This window comes from Pseudophryne corroboree, chromosome 5, assembly GCF_028390025.1.
Source record: "Pseudophryne corroboree isolate aPseCor3 chromosome 5, aPseCor3.hap2, whole genome shotgun sequence".
Taxonomy (NCBI): Eukaryota; Metazoa; Chordata; class Amphibia; order Anura; family Myobatrachidae; genus Pseudophryne; species Pseudophryne corroboree.
Genome location: NC_086448.1, coordinates 847,554,489 through 847,569,409, shown reverse-complemented (window position 1 = coordinate 847,569,409; position 14,921 = coordinate 847,554,489). Strand labels below are relative to the sequence as shown.

Below are 14,921 nucleotides of genomic sequence, written 5' to 3'. Positions count from 1 at the left end.
TGTGTCCTCCTGGAGAGCGTCATGTTGGGAGGTATGACATAGGTATGAGCACTGGGTCAGTATTAGGGTACAGCACAGGTGATGGTAATCATACAGTAAGAGGGAAGAGCAGGAGCAGAGCATTGTGTCCTCCTGGAGAGGGTCATGTTGGGAGGTATGACATAGGTATGAGCACTGGGTCAGTATTAGGGTACAGCACAGGTGATGGTAATCATACAGTAAGAGGGAAGAGCAGGAGCAGAGCATTGTGTCCTCCTGGAGAGGGTCATGTTGGGAGGTATGACATAGGTATGAGCACTGGGTCAGTATTAGGGTACAGCACAGGTGATGGTAATCATATAGTAAGAGGGAAGAGCAGGAGCAGAGCATTGTGTCCTCCTGGAGAGGTCATGTTGGGAGGTATGACATAGCTATGAGCACTGGGTCAGTATTAGGGTACAGCACAGGTGATGGTAATCATACAGTAAGAGGGAAGTGCAGGAGCAGAGCATTGTGTCCTCCTGGAGAGGATCATGTTGGGAGGTATGACATAGGTATGAGCACTGGGTCAGTATTAGGGTACAGCACAGGTGATGGTAATCATACAGTAAAAGGGAAGAGCAGGAGCAGAGCATTGTGTCCTCCTGGAGAGGTCATGTTGGGAGGTATGACATAGGTATGAGCACTGGGTCAGTATTAGGGTACAGCACAGGTGATGGTAATCATTCAGTAAGAGGGAAGAGCAGGAGCAGAGCACTGTGTCCTCCTGGAGAGGTCATGTTGGGAGGTAGGACATAGGTATGAGCACTGGGTCAGTATTAGGGTACAGCACAGGTGATGGTAATCATACAGTAAAAGGGAAGAGCAGGAGCAGAGCATTGTGTCCTCCTGGAGAGGATCATGTTGGGAGGTATGACATAGGTATGAGCACTGGGTCAGTACTAGGGTACAGCACAGGTGACGGTAATCGTACAGTAAGAGGGAAGTGCAGGAGTAGAGCATAGTGTCCTCCTGGAGAGGTCATGTTGGGGGGTATGACATAGCTATGAGCCCTGGGTCAGTATTAGGGTACAGCACAGGTGATGGTAATCATACAGTAAGAGGGAAGAGCAGGAGCAGAGCATTGTGTCCTCCTGGAGAGGGTCATGTTGGGAGGTATGACCTAGGTATGAGCACTGGGTCAGTATTAGGGTACAGCACAGGTGATGGTAATCATACAGTATGAGGGAAGAGTAGGAGCAGAGCATTGTGTCCTCCTGGAGAGGGTCATGTTGGGAGGTATGACATAGGTATGAGCACTGGGTCAGTATTAGGGTACAGCACAGGTGATGGTAATCATACAGTAAGAGGGAAGAGCAGGAGCAGAGCATTGTGTCCTCCTGGAGAGGTCATGTTGGGAGGTATGACATAGGTATGAGCACTGGGTCCGTATTAGGGTACAGCACAGGTGATGGTAATCATACAGTATGAGGGAAGAGCAGGAGCAGAGCATTGTGTCCCTCCTGGAGAGGGTCATGTTGGGAGGTATGACATAGGTATGAGCACTGGGTCAGTATTAGGGTACAGCACAGGTGATGGTAATCATACAGTAAGAGGGATGAGCAGGAGCAGAGCATTGTGTCCTGGAGAGGTCATGTTGGGATGTATGACATAGGTATGAGCACTGGGTCAGTATTAGGGTACAGCACAGGAGATGGTAATCATACAGTAAGAGGGAAGTCCAGGAGCAGAGCATTGTGTCCTGGAGAGGTCATGTTGGGAGGTATGACATAGGTATGAGCACTGGGTCAGTATTAGGGTACAGCACAGGTGATGGTAATCATACAGTAAGAGGGAAGAGCAGGAGCAGAGCATTGTGTCCTGGAGAGGTCATGTTGGGAGGTATGACATAGGTATGAGCACTGGGTCAGTATTAGGGTACAGCACAGGTGATGGTAATCATACAGTAAGAGGGAAGAGCAGGAGCAGAGCATTGTGTCCTCCTGGAGAGGGTCATGTTGGGAGGTATGACATAGGTATGAGCACTGGGTCAGTATTAGGGTACAGCACAGGTGATGGTAATCATACAGTAAGAGGGAAGAGCAGGAGCAGATCATTGTGTCCTCCTGGAGAGATCATGTTGGGAGGTATGACATAGGTATGAGCACTGGGTCAGTATTAGGATACAGCACAGGTGATGGTAATCATACAGTAAGAGGGAAATACAGGAGCAGAGCATTGTGTCCTCCTGGAGAGGTCATGTTGGGAGGTATGACATAGGTATGAGCACTGGATCAGTATTAGGGTACATCACAGGTGATGGTAATCATACAGTAAGAGGGAAGAGCAGGAGCAGAGCATTGTGTTCTCCTGGAGAGGTCATGTTGGGAGGTATGACATAGGTATGAGCACTGGGTCAGTATTATGGTACAGCACAGGTGATGGTAATTATACAGTAAGAGGGAAGAGCAGGAGCAGAGCATTGTGTCCTCCTGGAGAGGGTCATGTTGGGAGGTGTGACATAGGTATGAGCACTGGGTCAGTATTAGGGTACAGCACAGGTGATGGTAATCATACAGTAAGAGGGAAGAGCAGGAGCAGAGCATTGTGTCCTCCTGGAGAGGTCATGTTGGGAGGTATGACATAGGTATGAGTACTGGGTCAGTATTAGGGTACAGCACAGGTGATGGTAATCATACAGTAAGAGGGAAGAGCAGGAGCAGAGCATTGTGTCCTCCTGGAGAGGTCATGTTGGGAGGTATGACATAGGTATGAACACTGGGTCAGTATTAGGGTACAGCACAGGTGATGGTAATCATACAGTAAGAGGGAAGTGCAGGAGCAGAGCATTGTGTCCTCCTGGAGAGGTCATGTTGGGAGGTATGACATAGGTATGAGCACTGGGTCAGTATTAGAGTACAGCACAGGTGATGGTAATCATACAGTAAGAGAGAAGAGCAGGAGCAGAGCATTGTGTCCTCCTGGAGAGGTCATGTTGGGAGGTATGACATAGGTATGAGTACTGGGTCAGTATTAGGGTACAGCACAGGTGATGGTAATCATACAGTAAGAGGGAAGAGCAGGAGCAGAGCATTGTGTCCTCCTGGAGAGGTCATGTTGGGAGGTATGACATAGGTATGAGCACTGGGTCAGTATTGGGGTACAGCACAGGTGATGGTAATCATACAGTAAGAGGGAAGTGCAGGAGCAGAGCATTGTGTCCTCCTGGAGAGGTCATGTTGGGAATTATGACATAGGTATGAGCACTGGGTCAGTATTAGGGTACAGCACAGGTGATGGCAATCCTACAGTAAGAGGGAAGAGCAGGAGCAGAGCATTGTGTCCTCCTGGAGAGGATCATGTTGGGAGGTATGACATAGGTATGAGCACTGGGTCAGTATTAGGGTACAGCACAGGTGATGGTAATCATACAGTAAGAGGGAAGAGCAGGAGCAGAGCATTGTGTCCTCCTGGAGAGGATCATGTTGGGAGGTATGACATAGGTATGAGCACTGGGTCTGTATTAGGGTACAGCACAGGTGATGGTAATCATACAGTAAGAAGGAAGAGCAGGAGCAGAGCATTGTGTCCTCCTGGAGATGGCCGTGTTGGGAGGTATGACATAGGTATGAGCACTGGGTCTGTATTAGGGTACAGCACAGGTGATGGTAATCATACAGTAAGAAGGAAGAGCAGGAGCAGAGCATTGTGTCCTCCTGGAGATGGCCATGTTGGGAGGTATGACATAGGTATGAGCACTGGGTCTGTATTAGGGTACAGCACAGGTGATGGTAATCATACAGTAAGAAGGAAAAGCAGGAGCAGAACATTGTGTCCTCCTGGAGAGGTCATGTTGGGAGGTATGACATAGGTATGAGCACTGGGTCAGTATTAGGGTACAGCACAGGTGATGGTAATCATACAGTAAGAGGGAAGAGCAGGAGCAGAGCATTGTGTTCTCCTGGAGAGGTCATGTTGGGTGGTATGACATAGGTATGAGCACTGGGTCAGTATTAGGGTACAGCACAGGTGATGGTAATCATACAGTAAGAGGGAAGAGCAGGAGCAGAGCATTGTGTCCTCCTGGAGAGGTCATGTTGGGAGGTAGGACATAGGTATGAGCACTGGGTCAGTATTAGGGTACAGCACAGGTGATGGTAATCATACAGTAAGAGGGAAGTGCAGGAGCAGAGCATTGTGTCCTCCTGGAGAGGTCATGTTGGGAGGTATGATATAGGTATGAGCACTGGGTCAGTATTAGGGTACAGCACAGGTGATGGTAATCATACAGTAAGAGGGAAGAGCAGGAGCAGAGCATTGTGTCCTCCTGGAGAGGTCATGTTGGGAGGTATGACATAGGTATGAGCACTGGCTCAGTATTAGGGTACAGCACAGGTGATGGTAATCATACAGTAAGAGGGAAGAGCAGGAGCAGAGCATTGTGTCCTCCTGGAGAGGGTCATGTTAGGAGGTATAACATAGGTATGAGCACTGGGTCAGTATTAGGGTACAGCACAAGTGATGGTAATCATACAGTAAGAGGGAAGAGCAGGAGCAGAGCATTGTGTACTCCTGGAGAGGTCATGTTGGGAGGTATGACATAGGTATGAGCACTGGGTCAGTATTAGGGTACAGCACAGGTGATGGTAATCATACAGTAGGAGGGAAGAGTAGGAGTAGAGCATTGTGTCCTCCTGGAGAGGTCATGTTGGGAGGTATGACAAAGGTATGAGCACTGGCTTAGTATTGGGGTACAGCACAGGTGATGGTAATCATACAGTAAGAGGGAAGAGCAGGAGCAGAGCATTGTGTCCTCCTGGAGAGGGTCATGTTGGGAGGTATGACATAGGTATGAGCACTGGGTCAGTATTAGGGTACAGTACAGGTGATGATAATCATACAGTAAGAGGGAAGAGCAGGAGCAGAGCATTGTGTCCTCCTGGAGAGGGTCATGTTGGGAGGTATGACATAGGTATGAGCACTGGGTCAGTATTAGGGTACAGCACAGGTGATGGTAATCATACAGTAAGAGGGAAGAGCAGGAGCAGAGCATTGTGTCCTCCTGGAGAGGTCATGTTGGGAGGTATGACATAGGTATGAGCACTGGGTCCGTATTAGGGTACAGCACAGGTGCTGGTAATCATACAGTATGAGGGAAGAGCAGGAGCAGAGCATTGTGTCCCTCCTGGAGAGGGTCATGTTGGGAGGTATGACATAGGTATGAGCACTGGGTCAGTATTAGGGTACAGCACAGGTGATGGTAATCATACAGTAAGAGGGATGAGCAGGAGCAGAGCATTGTGTCCTGGAGAGGTCATGTTGGGATGTATGACATAGGTATGAGCACTGGGTCAGTATTAGGGTACAGCACAGGAGATGGTAATCATACAGTAAGAGGGAAGTCCAGGAGCAGAGCATTGTGTCCTGGAGAGGTCATGTTGGGAGGTATGACATAGGTATGAGCACTGGGTCAGTATTAGGGTACAGCACAGGTGATGGTAATCATACAGTAAGAGGGAAGAGCAGGAGCAGAGCATTGTGTCCTCCTGGAGAGGTCATGTTGGGAGGTATGACATAGGTATGAGCACTGGGTCAGTATTAGGGTACAGCACAGGTGATGGTAATAATACAGTAAGAGGGAAGAGCAGGAGCAGAGCATTGTGTCCTCCTGGAGAGGTCATGTTGGGAGGTATGACACAGGTATGAGTACTGGGTCAGTATTAGGGTACAGCACAGGTGATGGTAATCATACAGTAAGAGGGAAGAGCAGGAGCAGATCATTGTGTCCTCCTGGAGAGATCATGTTGGGAGGTATGACATAGGTATGAGCACTGGATCAGTATTAGGGTACAGCACATGTGATGGTAATCATACAGTAAGAGGGAAGAGCAGGAGCAGAGCATTGTGTTCTCCTGGAGAGGTCATGTTGGGAGGTATGACATAGGTATGAGCACTGGGTCAGTATTATGGTACATCACAGGTGATGGTAATCATACAGTAAGAGGGATGAGCAGGAGCAGAGCATTGTGTCCTGGAGAGGTCATGTTGGGATGTATGACATAGGTATGAGCACTGGGTCAGTATTATGGTACAGCACAGGTGATGGTAATTATACAGTAAGAGGGAAGAGCAGGAGCAGAGCATTGTGTCCTCCTGGAGAGGGTCATGTTGGGAGGTGTGACATAGGTATGAGCACTGGGTCAGTATTAGGGTACAGCACAGGTGATGGTAATCATACAGTAAGAGGGAAGAGCAGGAGCAGAGCATTGTGTCCTCCTGGAGAGGTCATGTTGGGAGGTATGACATAGGTATGAACACTGGGTCAGTATTAGGGTACAGCACAGGTGATGGTAATCATACAGTAAGAGGGAAGTGCAGGAGCAGAGCATTGTGTCCTCCTGGAGAGGTCATGTTGGGAGGTATGACATAGGTATGAGCACTGGGTCAGTATTAGGGCACAGCACAGGTGATGGTAATCATACAGTAAGAGGGAAGAGCAGGAGCAGAGCATTGTGTCCTCCTGGAGAGGATCGTGTTGGGAGGTATGACATAGGTATGAGCACTGGGTCTGTATTAGGGTACAGCACAGGTGATGGTAATCATACAGTAAGAAGGAAGAGCAGGAGCAGAGCATTGTGTCCTCCTGGAGATGGCCGTGTTGGGAGGTATGACATAGGTATGAGCACTGGGTCTGTATTAGGGTACAGCACAGGTGATGGTAATCATACAGTAAGAAGGAAGAGCAGGAGCAGAGCATTGTGTCCTCCTGGAGATGGCCGTGTTGGGAGGTATGACATAGGTATGAGCACTGGGTCTGTATTAGGGTACAGCACAGGTGATGGTAATCATACAGTAAGAAGGAAGAGCAGGAGCAGAGCATTGTGTCCTCCTGGAGATGGCCGTGTTGGGAGGTATGACATAGGTATGAGCACTGGGTCTGTATTAGGGTACAGCACAGGTGATGGTAATCATACAGTAAGAAGGAAGAGCAGGAGCAGAGCATTGTGTCCTCCTGGAGATGGCCATGTTGGGAGGTATGACATAGGTATGAGCACTGGGTCTGTATTAGGGTACAGCACAGGTGATGGTAATCATACAGTAAGAAGGAAAAGCAGGAGCAGAACATTGTGTCCTCCTGGAGAGGTCATGTTGGGAGGTATGACATAGGTATGAGCACTGGGTCAGTATTAGGGTACAGCACAGGTGATGGTAATCATACAGTAAGAGGGAAGAGCAGGAGCAGAGCATTGTGTCCTCCTGGAGAGGTCATGTTGGGAGGTATGACATAGGTATGAGCACTGGGTCAGTATAAGGATACAGCACAGGTGATGGTAATCATACAGTAAGAGGGAAGTGCAGGAGAGGTCATGTTGGGAGGTGTGCAGATCCGCTGCGTACAGTACTAAGTGATGCAATGCTGTATCCGGCTCTGCCTGCATAACTCTGCTTACTGACCTGTTTACATTCTAGCGTGTGCCAGGGCGGGCGATGGCGGTGCTCACAGGAGAAGTGTGCTGCGGAATGCTCCACTGTGGGTGACGCTCACTACGTGACGTTTGATCGCAAGAGATATTCCTTTCATGGACTCTGTGATTATATCTTGGTTAAGGTAAGTCATCTCAATACTTGGTGGTGGTTTGGTGGAACTGTGTGCATGGGGCCTGATTCAAGCTTATAAGCAAAGCCAAGCAGCAAGCACCTGGGTAACACCATGTGTACTGCAGGAGAGGCAGATGTAACATGTGCAGTGCAGGAGGGGCAGATGTAACATGTGCAGAGAGAGTTAGATTTGGGCGGGTGTGTTCAAACTGAAATCTAGATTGCAGTGTAAAAATAAAGCAGCCAGTATTTACACTGCACAGAAACAAAATAACCCACCCAAATCTAACTCTCTCTGCACATGTTACATCTGCCCCACCTGTTGTATGCTTTTTGGCTTTGCTTGTAACTCTGAATCAGGCCCCTAGTCTGCTGGACAGCCATTGGTGGGTTGATATGATCTGATAGTGGGTCAGCGATACAGTGGGTATAGTTTGGTGGTGGGCTCGGTGGTATAGTGGGTATGGTCTGGTGCTGGGCTTGTTGGTACAGTGGGTATGGTCTGGTGGTGGGCTCGGTGATACAGTGGGTATGGTCTGGTTCTGGGATCGGTGGTATAGTGGGTATGGTCTGGTGGTGGGCTTGGTGGTACAGTGGGTATGATCTGGTGGTGGGCTCGGTGGTAGAGTGGGTATGGTCTGGTGCTGGGCTCGGTGATACAGTGACTATGATCTGGAGGTGGGCTCGGTGGTATAGTGGGTATGGTCTGGTGGTGGGCTCGGTGGTACAGTGGGTATGATCTGGTGGTGGGCTCGGTGGTATAGTGCGTATGGTCTGGTGGTGGGCTCGGTGGTATAGTGGGTATGGTCTGGTGGTGGGCTCGGTCGTACAGTGGGTATGGTCTGGTGGTGGGCTCGGTGGTACAGTGAGTATGATCTGGTGGCGGGCTCGGTGGTACAGTGAGTATGATCTGGTGGTGGGCTCGGTGGTACAGTGGGCATGGTCTGGTGGTGGGCTCGGTGATACAGTGGGTATGGTCTGGTGGTGGGCTCGATGATACAGTGAGTATGATCTGGTGGTGGGCTCGGTGGTATAGTGAGTATGATCTGGTGGTGGGCTCGGTGGTATAGTGGGTATGGTCTGGTGGTGGGCTCGGTGGTACAGTGGGTATGGTCTGGTGGTGGGCTCGGTGATACAGTGAGTATGATCTGGTGGTGGGCTCGGTGGTATAGTGGGTATGGTCTGGTGGTGGGCTCGGTGGTATAGTGGGTATGGTCTGGTGGTGGGCTCGTGGTATAGTGGACATGGTCTGGTGGTGGGCTCGGTGGTATAGTGGGTATGGTCTGGTGGTGGGCTCGGTGATACAGTGAGTATGATCTGGTGGTGGGCTCGGTGATACAGTGAGTATGATCTGGTGGTGGGCTCGGTGATACAGTGGATTTGGTCTGGTGGTGGGCTCGGTGGTATAGTTGGTATGGTCTGGTGGTGGGCTCGGTGATACAGTGGGTGTGATCTGGTGGTGGGCTCGGTGGTATAGTGGGTATGGTGTGGTGGTGGGCTCGGTGGTACAGTGGGTATGGTCTGGTGGTGGGCTCGGTGATACAGTGGGTGTGATCTGGTGGTGGGCTCGGTGGTATAGTGGGTATGGTGTGGTGGTGGGCTCGGTGGTACAGTGGGTATGGTCTGGTGGTGGGCTCGGTGATACAGTGGGTGTGATCTGGTGGTGGGCTCGGTGGTATAGTGGGTATGGTGTGGTGGTGGGCTCGGTGGTACAGTGGGTATGGTCTGGTGGTGGGCTCGGTGATACAGTGGGTGTGATCTGATGGTGGGCTCGGTGGTATAGTTAGTTTGGTCTGGTGGTGGGCTCGGTGATACAGTGAGTATGGTCTGGTGGTGGGCTCGGTGGTATAGTGGGTATGGTCTGGTGGTGGGCTCGGTGGTATAGTGGCCATGGTCTGGTGGTGGGCTCGGTGGTATAGTGGGCATGGTCTGGTGGTGGGCTCGGTGGTATAGTGGGTATGGTGTATGACAGGTCTCAGCGACAGATGTAATCAGGTGACATGTGCAGTGACAGGGGTCTCTCCTATACACACACTGTACGTTATCGCTGCCCCCCCCCCCAGTGTCCGGGCTCTTATACTCTCATCCTCCTGACTGCAGGATTATGTGGACTGGAAACTCCTCATCACTGGGCAGAACGAGGCGTGTGGCAGCAAGCGTCCGGCAAACTGCCTCCGGACAGTCACTGTCACTGCCCACAGGACGACGGTCACACTCAGAGCTACAGGTACCACTGGCACCACAATGTAGGCACAGTAGCCATGGATACAGACCTGTATATGAGGCTCAGTGTCCGCTGCTCTGATGGAGCCTATCCTCTTTCTGCCATGTTGTTGTTACAGGGAACCCCGTAGTGAGTGGACATGAGGTGACGCTGCCCTTCCTCAGCCCCGACCTGTCTGTGAGACGCGTGTCCTCATCCTTCCTCCTTCTTCAGACCTTCGGAGCCCACGTCCTGTGGAACATGGAGTTCCCCGCAGTGTATATCACTCTGCAGCCGGCGTTCGCCAATAAGGTAACAGTCACTCCTTTGCCGTCCTCAGTGGTTATCACCGGCAATGTGATGCAGAGGGTTCTGCCCTCAGTACCGTCTGAATGATGTAATTCTGGCCATACAGCAGAACCACCTCTACTTCCCAGTAATCCAATCAGATGTGATGGTCTGAGGCACGGCGTTTATTATATAGTAGAGGAATGTTGACGGGTTCTGAATGTCGGCATACAGGGGTTTTTTTGTATATGTTTTTGCCCAACCCTAACAATAATACAAAATATACAGTTGACATTCTGAATGGATCCCCTCCGTAGTTATGCATTTACAGACATATGCACTGTAATGGCCTCCCTGCACATTACACTGCGCTCCTAGTCACGGCATGCCTTGGCGTGACTCTGTAGCGCAGAGCATCCTTTCATGTGACTTTTCCTTTAAAGTACGTCATATTTGCAAAACGATGTGAATAAGACGCATAAACAGCTTATGCTGATCACATACAATGTTATGCAGCATTGTGTGTGTGCGACCGCGGCTGTATCTACCTATGGAATGCTATGTTACAGTGTCAGTAATAGGATATGCGGCATGTCTATATTCTGTGTGCAACCGCGGCTGTATCTACATACGGAATGCCACGTAACAGTGTCAGCAATAGGCTATGCGGCATGCTTATATTCTGTGTGACTGCGGCTGAATCTGCATACGGATTGCTACATTACAGTGTCAGTAATGGGCTATGCGGCATGCCTATATTCTGTGTGTGACTGCGGCTGTATCTGCATACGGAATGCTACGTTACAGTGTCAGTAATAGGATATGTGGCATGCCTATATTCTGTGTGTGACTGCGGCTGTATCTGCATACGGAATGCTACATTACAGTGTCAGTAATATGATATGCAGCATGCCTATATTCTGTGCGTGACTGCGGCTTTATCTGCATACGGAATGCTACATTACAGTGTCAGTATTATGATATGTGGCATACCTATATTCTGTGTGTGACTGCGGCTGTATCTGCATATGGAATGCTACATTACAGTGTCAGTAATAGGATATGCGGCATGTGTATATTCTGTGTGTGACTGCGGCTGTATCTGCATACGGAATGCTACGTTACAGTGTCAGTAATAGGATATGCGGCATGTGTATATTCTGTGTGTGACTGCGGCTGTATCTGCATATGGAATGCTATGTTACAGTGTCAGTAATAGGATATGCTGCATGCCTATATTCTGTGTGTGACTGCAGCTGTATCTGCATTTGGAATGGTATGCTAATGTCAGTGGCTGTTTCCTAGAAAACACTGTAACGTATACAGCCGCGGTTACACACAATATAGACATGCCGCATATCCTATTACTGGCACTGCAATGTAGCATTCCATATGCAGATACAGCCACAGACACACACAGAATATAGGCATGCCACATATACTATTACTGACCCTGTAATGTAGCATTCCATATGCAGATACAGCTGCAGTCACACACAGAATATAGGCATGCCACATATCCTATTACTGACATTGTAACGTAGCATTCTGTATGCAGATACAGCCGCAGTCACAGAATATAGGCATGCCGCATACCCTGTTACTGACACTGTAACGTAGCATTCTGTATGCAGATACAGCTGCAGTCACACACAGAATATAGACATGCCGCATATCCTATTACTGACACTGTAACGTAGCATTCCATATGCAGATACAGCCGCAGTCACACACAGAATATAGGTGTGACAGGACGGTACCGTACGGAAGCACTCGCCGCTTGCCGCGTCCCGTCGACTGCGCACAGAATGGAAGGTCAAGCCGCACGAGGCCTGACCACATAGGGGATTCCCGCTTACCGTCAGTAACCGCCTGTTACTGACTCCACCCACTGCGTTGTGGGCGGGTTCTTGCTGCCACCACCAAACTCCTAACCTGCCGTGGCGTTTGGAACCACGGTTCTGCTCTGTATGTGCCGACGCACTGCTTTACCACACCTGTGTGGTGTCGACGAATCCCCACTAGCCACTTGCTAGGCCTCTACCGGTAGCTGGCGGAAGGCGGAGCTTGGAGACGTCAGGTGCTTCCCTGGACAGCCGGAGAACGGGGCTAGGTTTGGCCTAACCCTGTAGGTCACAAGATGAAGCAGTCTTCTTGAGGCAAAGATGTTTATTGCTCAAATAACCTTTAAAAAGGCTCCTCCCTATTGCTAGGGGCAACAGCATACAATTAGATGTTTTCAGCAGAAGAAGATGTTACAACTACAACATGGAGGCACGCAGGTCTCCTTTTTATGTCAGTTTTCCACACAGTATCACAAGGAGGTAAGCCCTCCCTGTCTTCTCCAACCAATCAGGTTATTTTACAAAATACCAATAAATCACATTTTACAAGGATATAAGTGCAATAAAACAATATCCTCCTTCCTCTGACACAGGCGTTTGGTATCAGATTAACATTCACTATTGATAAATTTATCACATAGCTTCAAAACACAATGTTTCTGTCTCATTCACATCTCCAGGCAAACCCAGTGTCTGAGACCACAACAGGAAGGCTACAATACAAACAGTCTTCCTTCCTGCATAGGTCGCTCGCATGTCAATTAAATCAGGTACATGAAACAAGTTCCAAGCCCATAAACCCAGTGATTAGCATCTCTCTCTAAAGAATTTACACATCAAAAGGTATTGTCCTTCACACCTCTCTGATAGGAAGTGGCATGCTAAGGGCCCTGTCCCATTCCCAAAGGATAAGACATGATTATTCAGACATCTATAATAGTAAGTGCATTTTCCTCTTTAAATATACAGATGACCACATCTTGAATATAAAATACAGTTAAACATGCATTCCTGCAATTGTGCATAGAGCACTACATATGACATGTTAAAACACATCATTAAACAAACTTTTAAACAGTCCGTACCCAGCGCCGTAAGTACGTTTAACAGTGACGCCCAGCGCCCATTGTCCCTTAATATGGTGCCAGGCACATGGGTTAACACCTTCAGTGCCGCAGCCGCCATTACACGTGTGGCTGGTTGGTCTCTCCGGCCACACTCCCCCCCCCCCCCCCCCCCCCCCCCCATTCAAGCGGGTCAACCAGGGACCCATGTCCCAACGATTTGGGTCCTGGTCCCGCAGTCCGTTGGGGTGAAGGGGACGCTACCTAGGGTGTGTAGGCTCCGGCCTAGACAGTTCATCCATAGTGCAGTGGGCCTCTCTTCGTGGGTGCACAATCTTCAAATAGTCCACCTGAAGTCCAAGTTCAAGGCTCCACCACAAAAGTCTGTCCAATTCCCCCAAGGTAGGTTGCAGCCACCTAACAGGTAGGTGGTAAGTCACCACGGTGGGGGGCCGGTTACAAACAAGTGCCACCCACGGTGTCCCAATCGTGGCATACCCCACCTCCCACAATAGCAGTTTCCTGCTCAAACAGGCCACAGGGTGCTCCTGCCCATATGGCTCTTTCTGGCTCGGTACAGCTCCCAGTCCGTGCAGTGGCGCAATAGTTCGTAACACACAGTCCTGGTCAAGAATGTGCGCCATCAGCACTGGAGCGGGTACCCGAGCCTTCTTCAATGACTGGAATGCCAACTCGCAAGCGGGTGCAAAGTCCACTGACTTGGGAATGCCCTTCCTAGCCACCTCTGTCAAGGGGTTCACTACAGGACTAAAGTCAATGACAACATGTCCGTAGGGCCTTACAGGTTCTAAGGTCAGTACCGATCTGGGTGATGTGGGTCGGGGACAGCCTCTGGTTGCCTCCACCCCCTCTGGGTTGGGCCTACCCCTGTCTCCTCCCACATGGTGCCCCAGGCACTGCACCTCCGTCATACCTATCTGGCAACTGTCTGCCCTTACTGTCATATCTGCCCTCCAATCCTCCTCTGTCGACCTATGACTCGGGAAACCTACCCTGTCACCTAGGCCTACTCCTTCCTGCTCGTCCGCTACCTGTGCCACAGTGATGGCGGCCAGACCTCCAGCCTCTGGATCCTGTGTGGCATCCACTACAGGGAGGCTGCGTGTCTTCCCCGATCTACTGCGCACAGGCAGGGGACCTGCTATGTCCGCAGCAACTTGCTGCAAGGGTTCTCCTATGGGCAGAGTCCCAGAGACAACACAACCGCTGGAGTGCCTCGGCTGCCAACGCATGGCACCAGCCTTACAGTTGGTCTGGGCGTCATTCGACATTCCAGACCAGGGTAAGCTCTGTATCAGGCACTTCAGGGTACGGTCTGTCTCCAGGTTACTGTCCAAAGGGGTTTCGCTGGCAACCGACACCGGTTGCGCAGGAACGTTCCCTGAGGGGACCAGTTGGACACATTCCCTATCTGGTCTATCCCCTCCCACTTTCCTGGCTACCCTGTACCTTAACCCTTCCCGCCAGGTCAAACTCCCCGCCCCAACCCTGTCAAGGCCGCTGCCAGAGTGGCGCCTCATGCCTTTCGGGGATGGGTCAGAGAGTTGCGCCTCCCTAAACTCCTGCCTGTGGCCCTCAATCTCTCCTAAATTGGGACACTCTACAGGGGGATCTAGGTGGGGACTACTAGGGTCAGTCTGGTAGGGGTCAGTCATGGAAAAATCAGTGTGGTTTCTCATACTCACCGCCGGAGTTGGCAAACCACTTGGGTCAGGAGCATCATTGGGCACCCCCACAGGATCAAACAAGCTGGAACCGACATCCTCTGCGTTGCTAGGGGACGTAGGCATACCAGAGGCAAAAGGCATGCGGGGTCGATGTACTGATCTAGCCGCTGTGATCTTTTCCTCTGGGCTGGTTGATGCTGTGGTTGGCTGTGCTGGCAGTTGTCTAGCAGCTGTAGTCTTTTCCTCTGGGCTGGGCTGTGCTGGAGTAGCTGATGTC

At 50.3% G+C, this 14,921-nt stretch overlaps 1 protein-coding gene across 1 annotated transcript in view; it reads left to right on the top strand.

Moving 5' to 3' along the window:
- Positions 1–14,921, top strand: part of LOC134929706 (SCO-spondin-like) — a 583,357-nt gene that overhangs the window by 33,878 nt on the left and 534,558 nt on the right. The window contains exons 6-8 of the mRNA XM_063925285.1: positions 7,429–7,567; positions 9,658–9,784; positions 9,900–10,072. Coding sequence (XP_063781355.1) covers positions 7,429–7,567; positions 9,658–9,784; positions 9,900–10,072 — 439 coding nt within the window. The remainder of the gene's footprint in view (positions 1–7,428; positions 7,568–9,657; positions 9,785–9,899; positions 10,073–14,921) is intronic.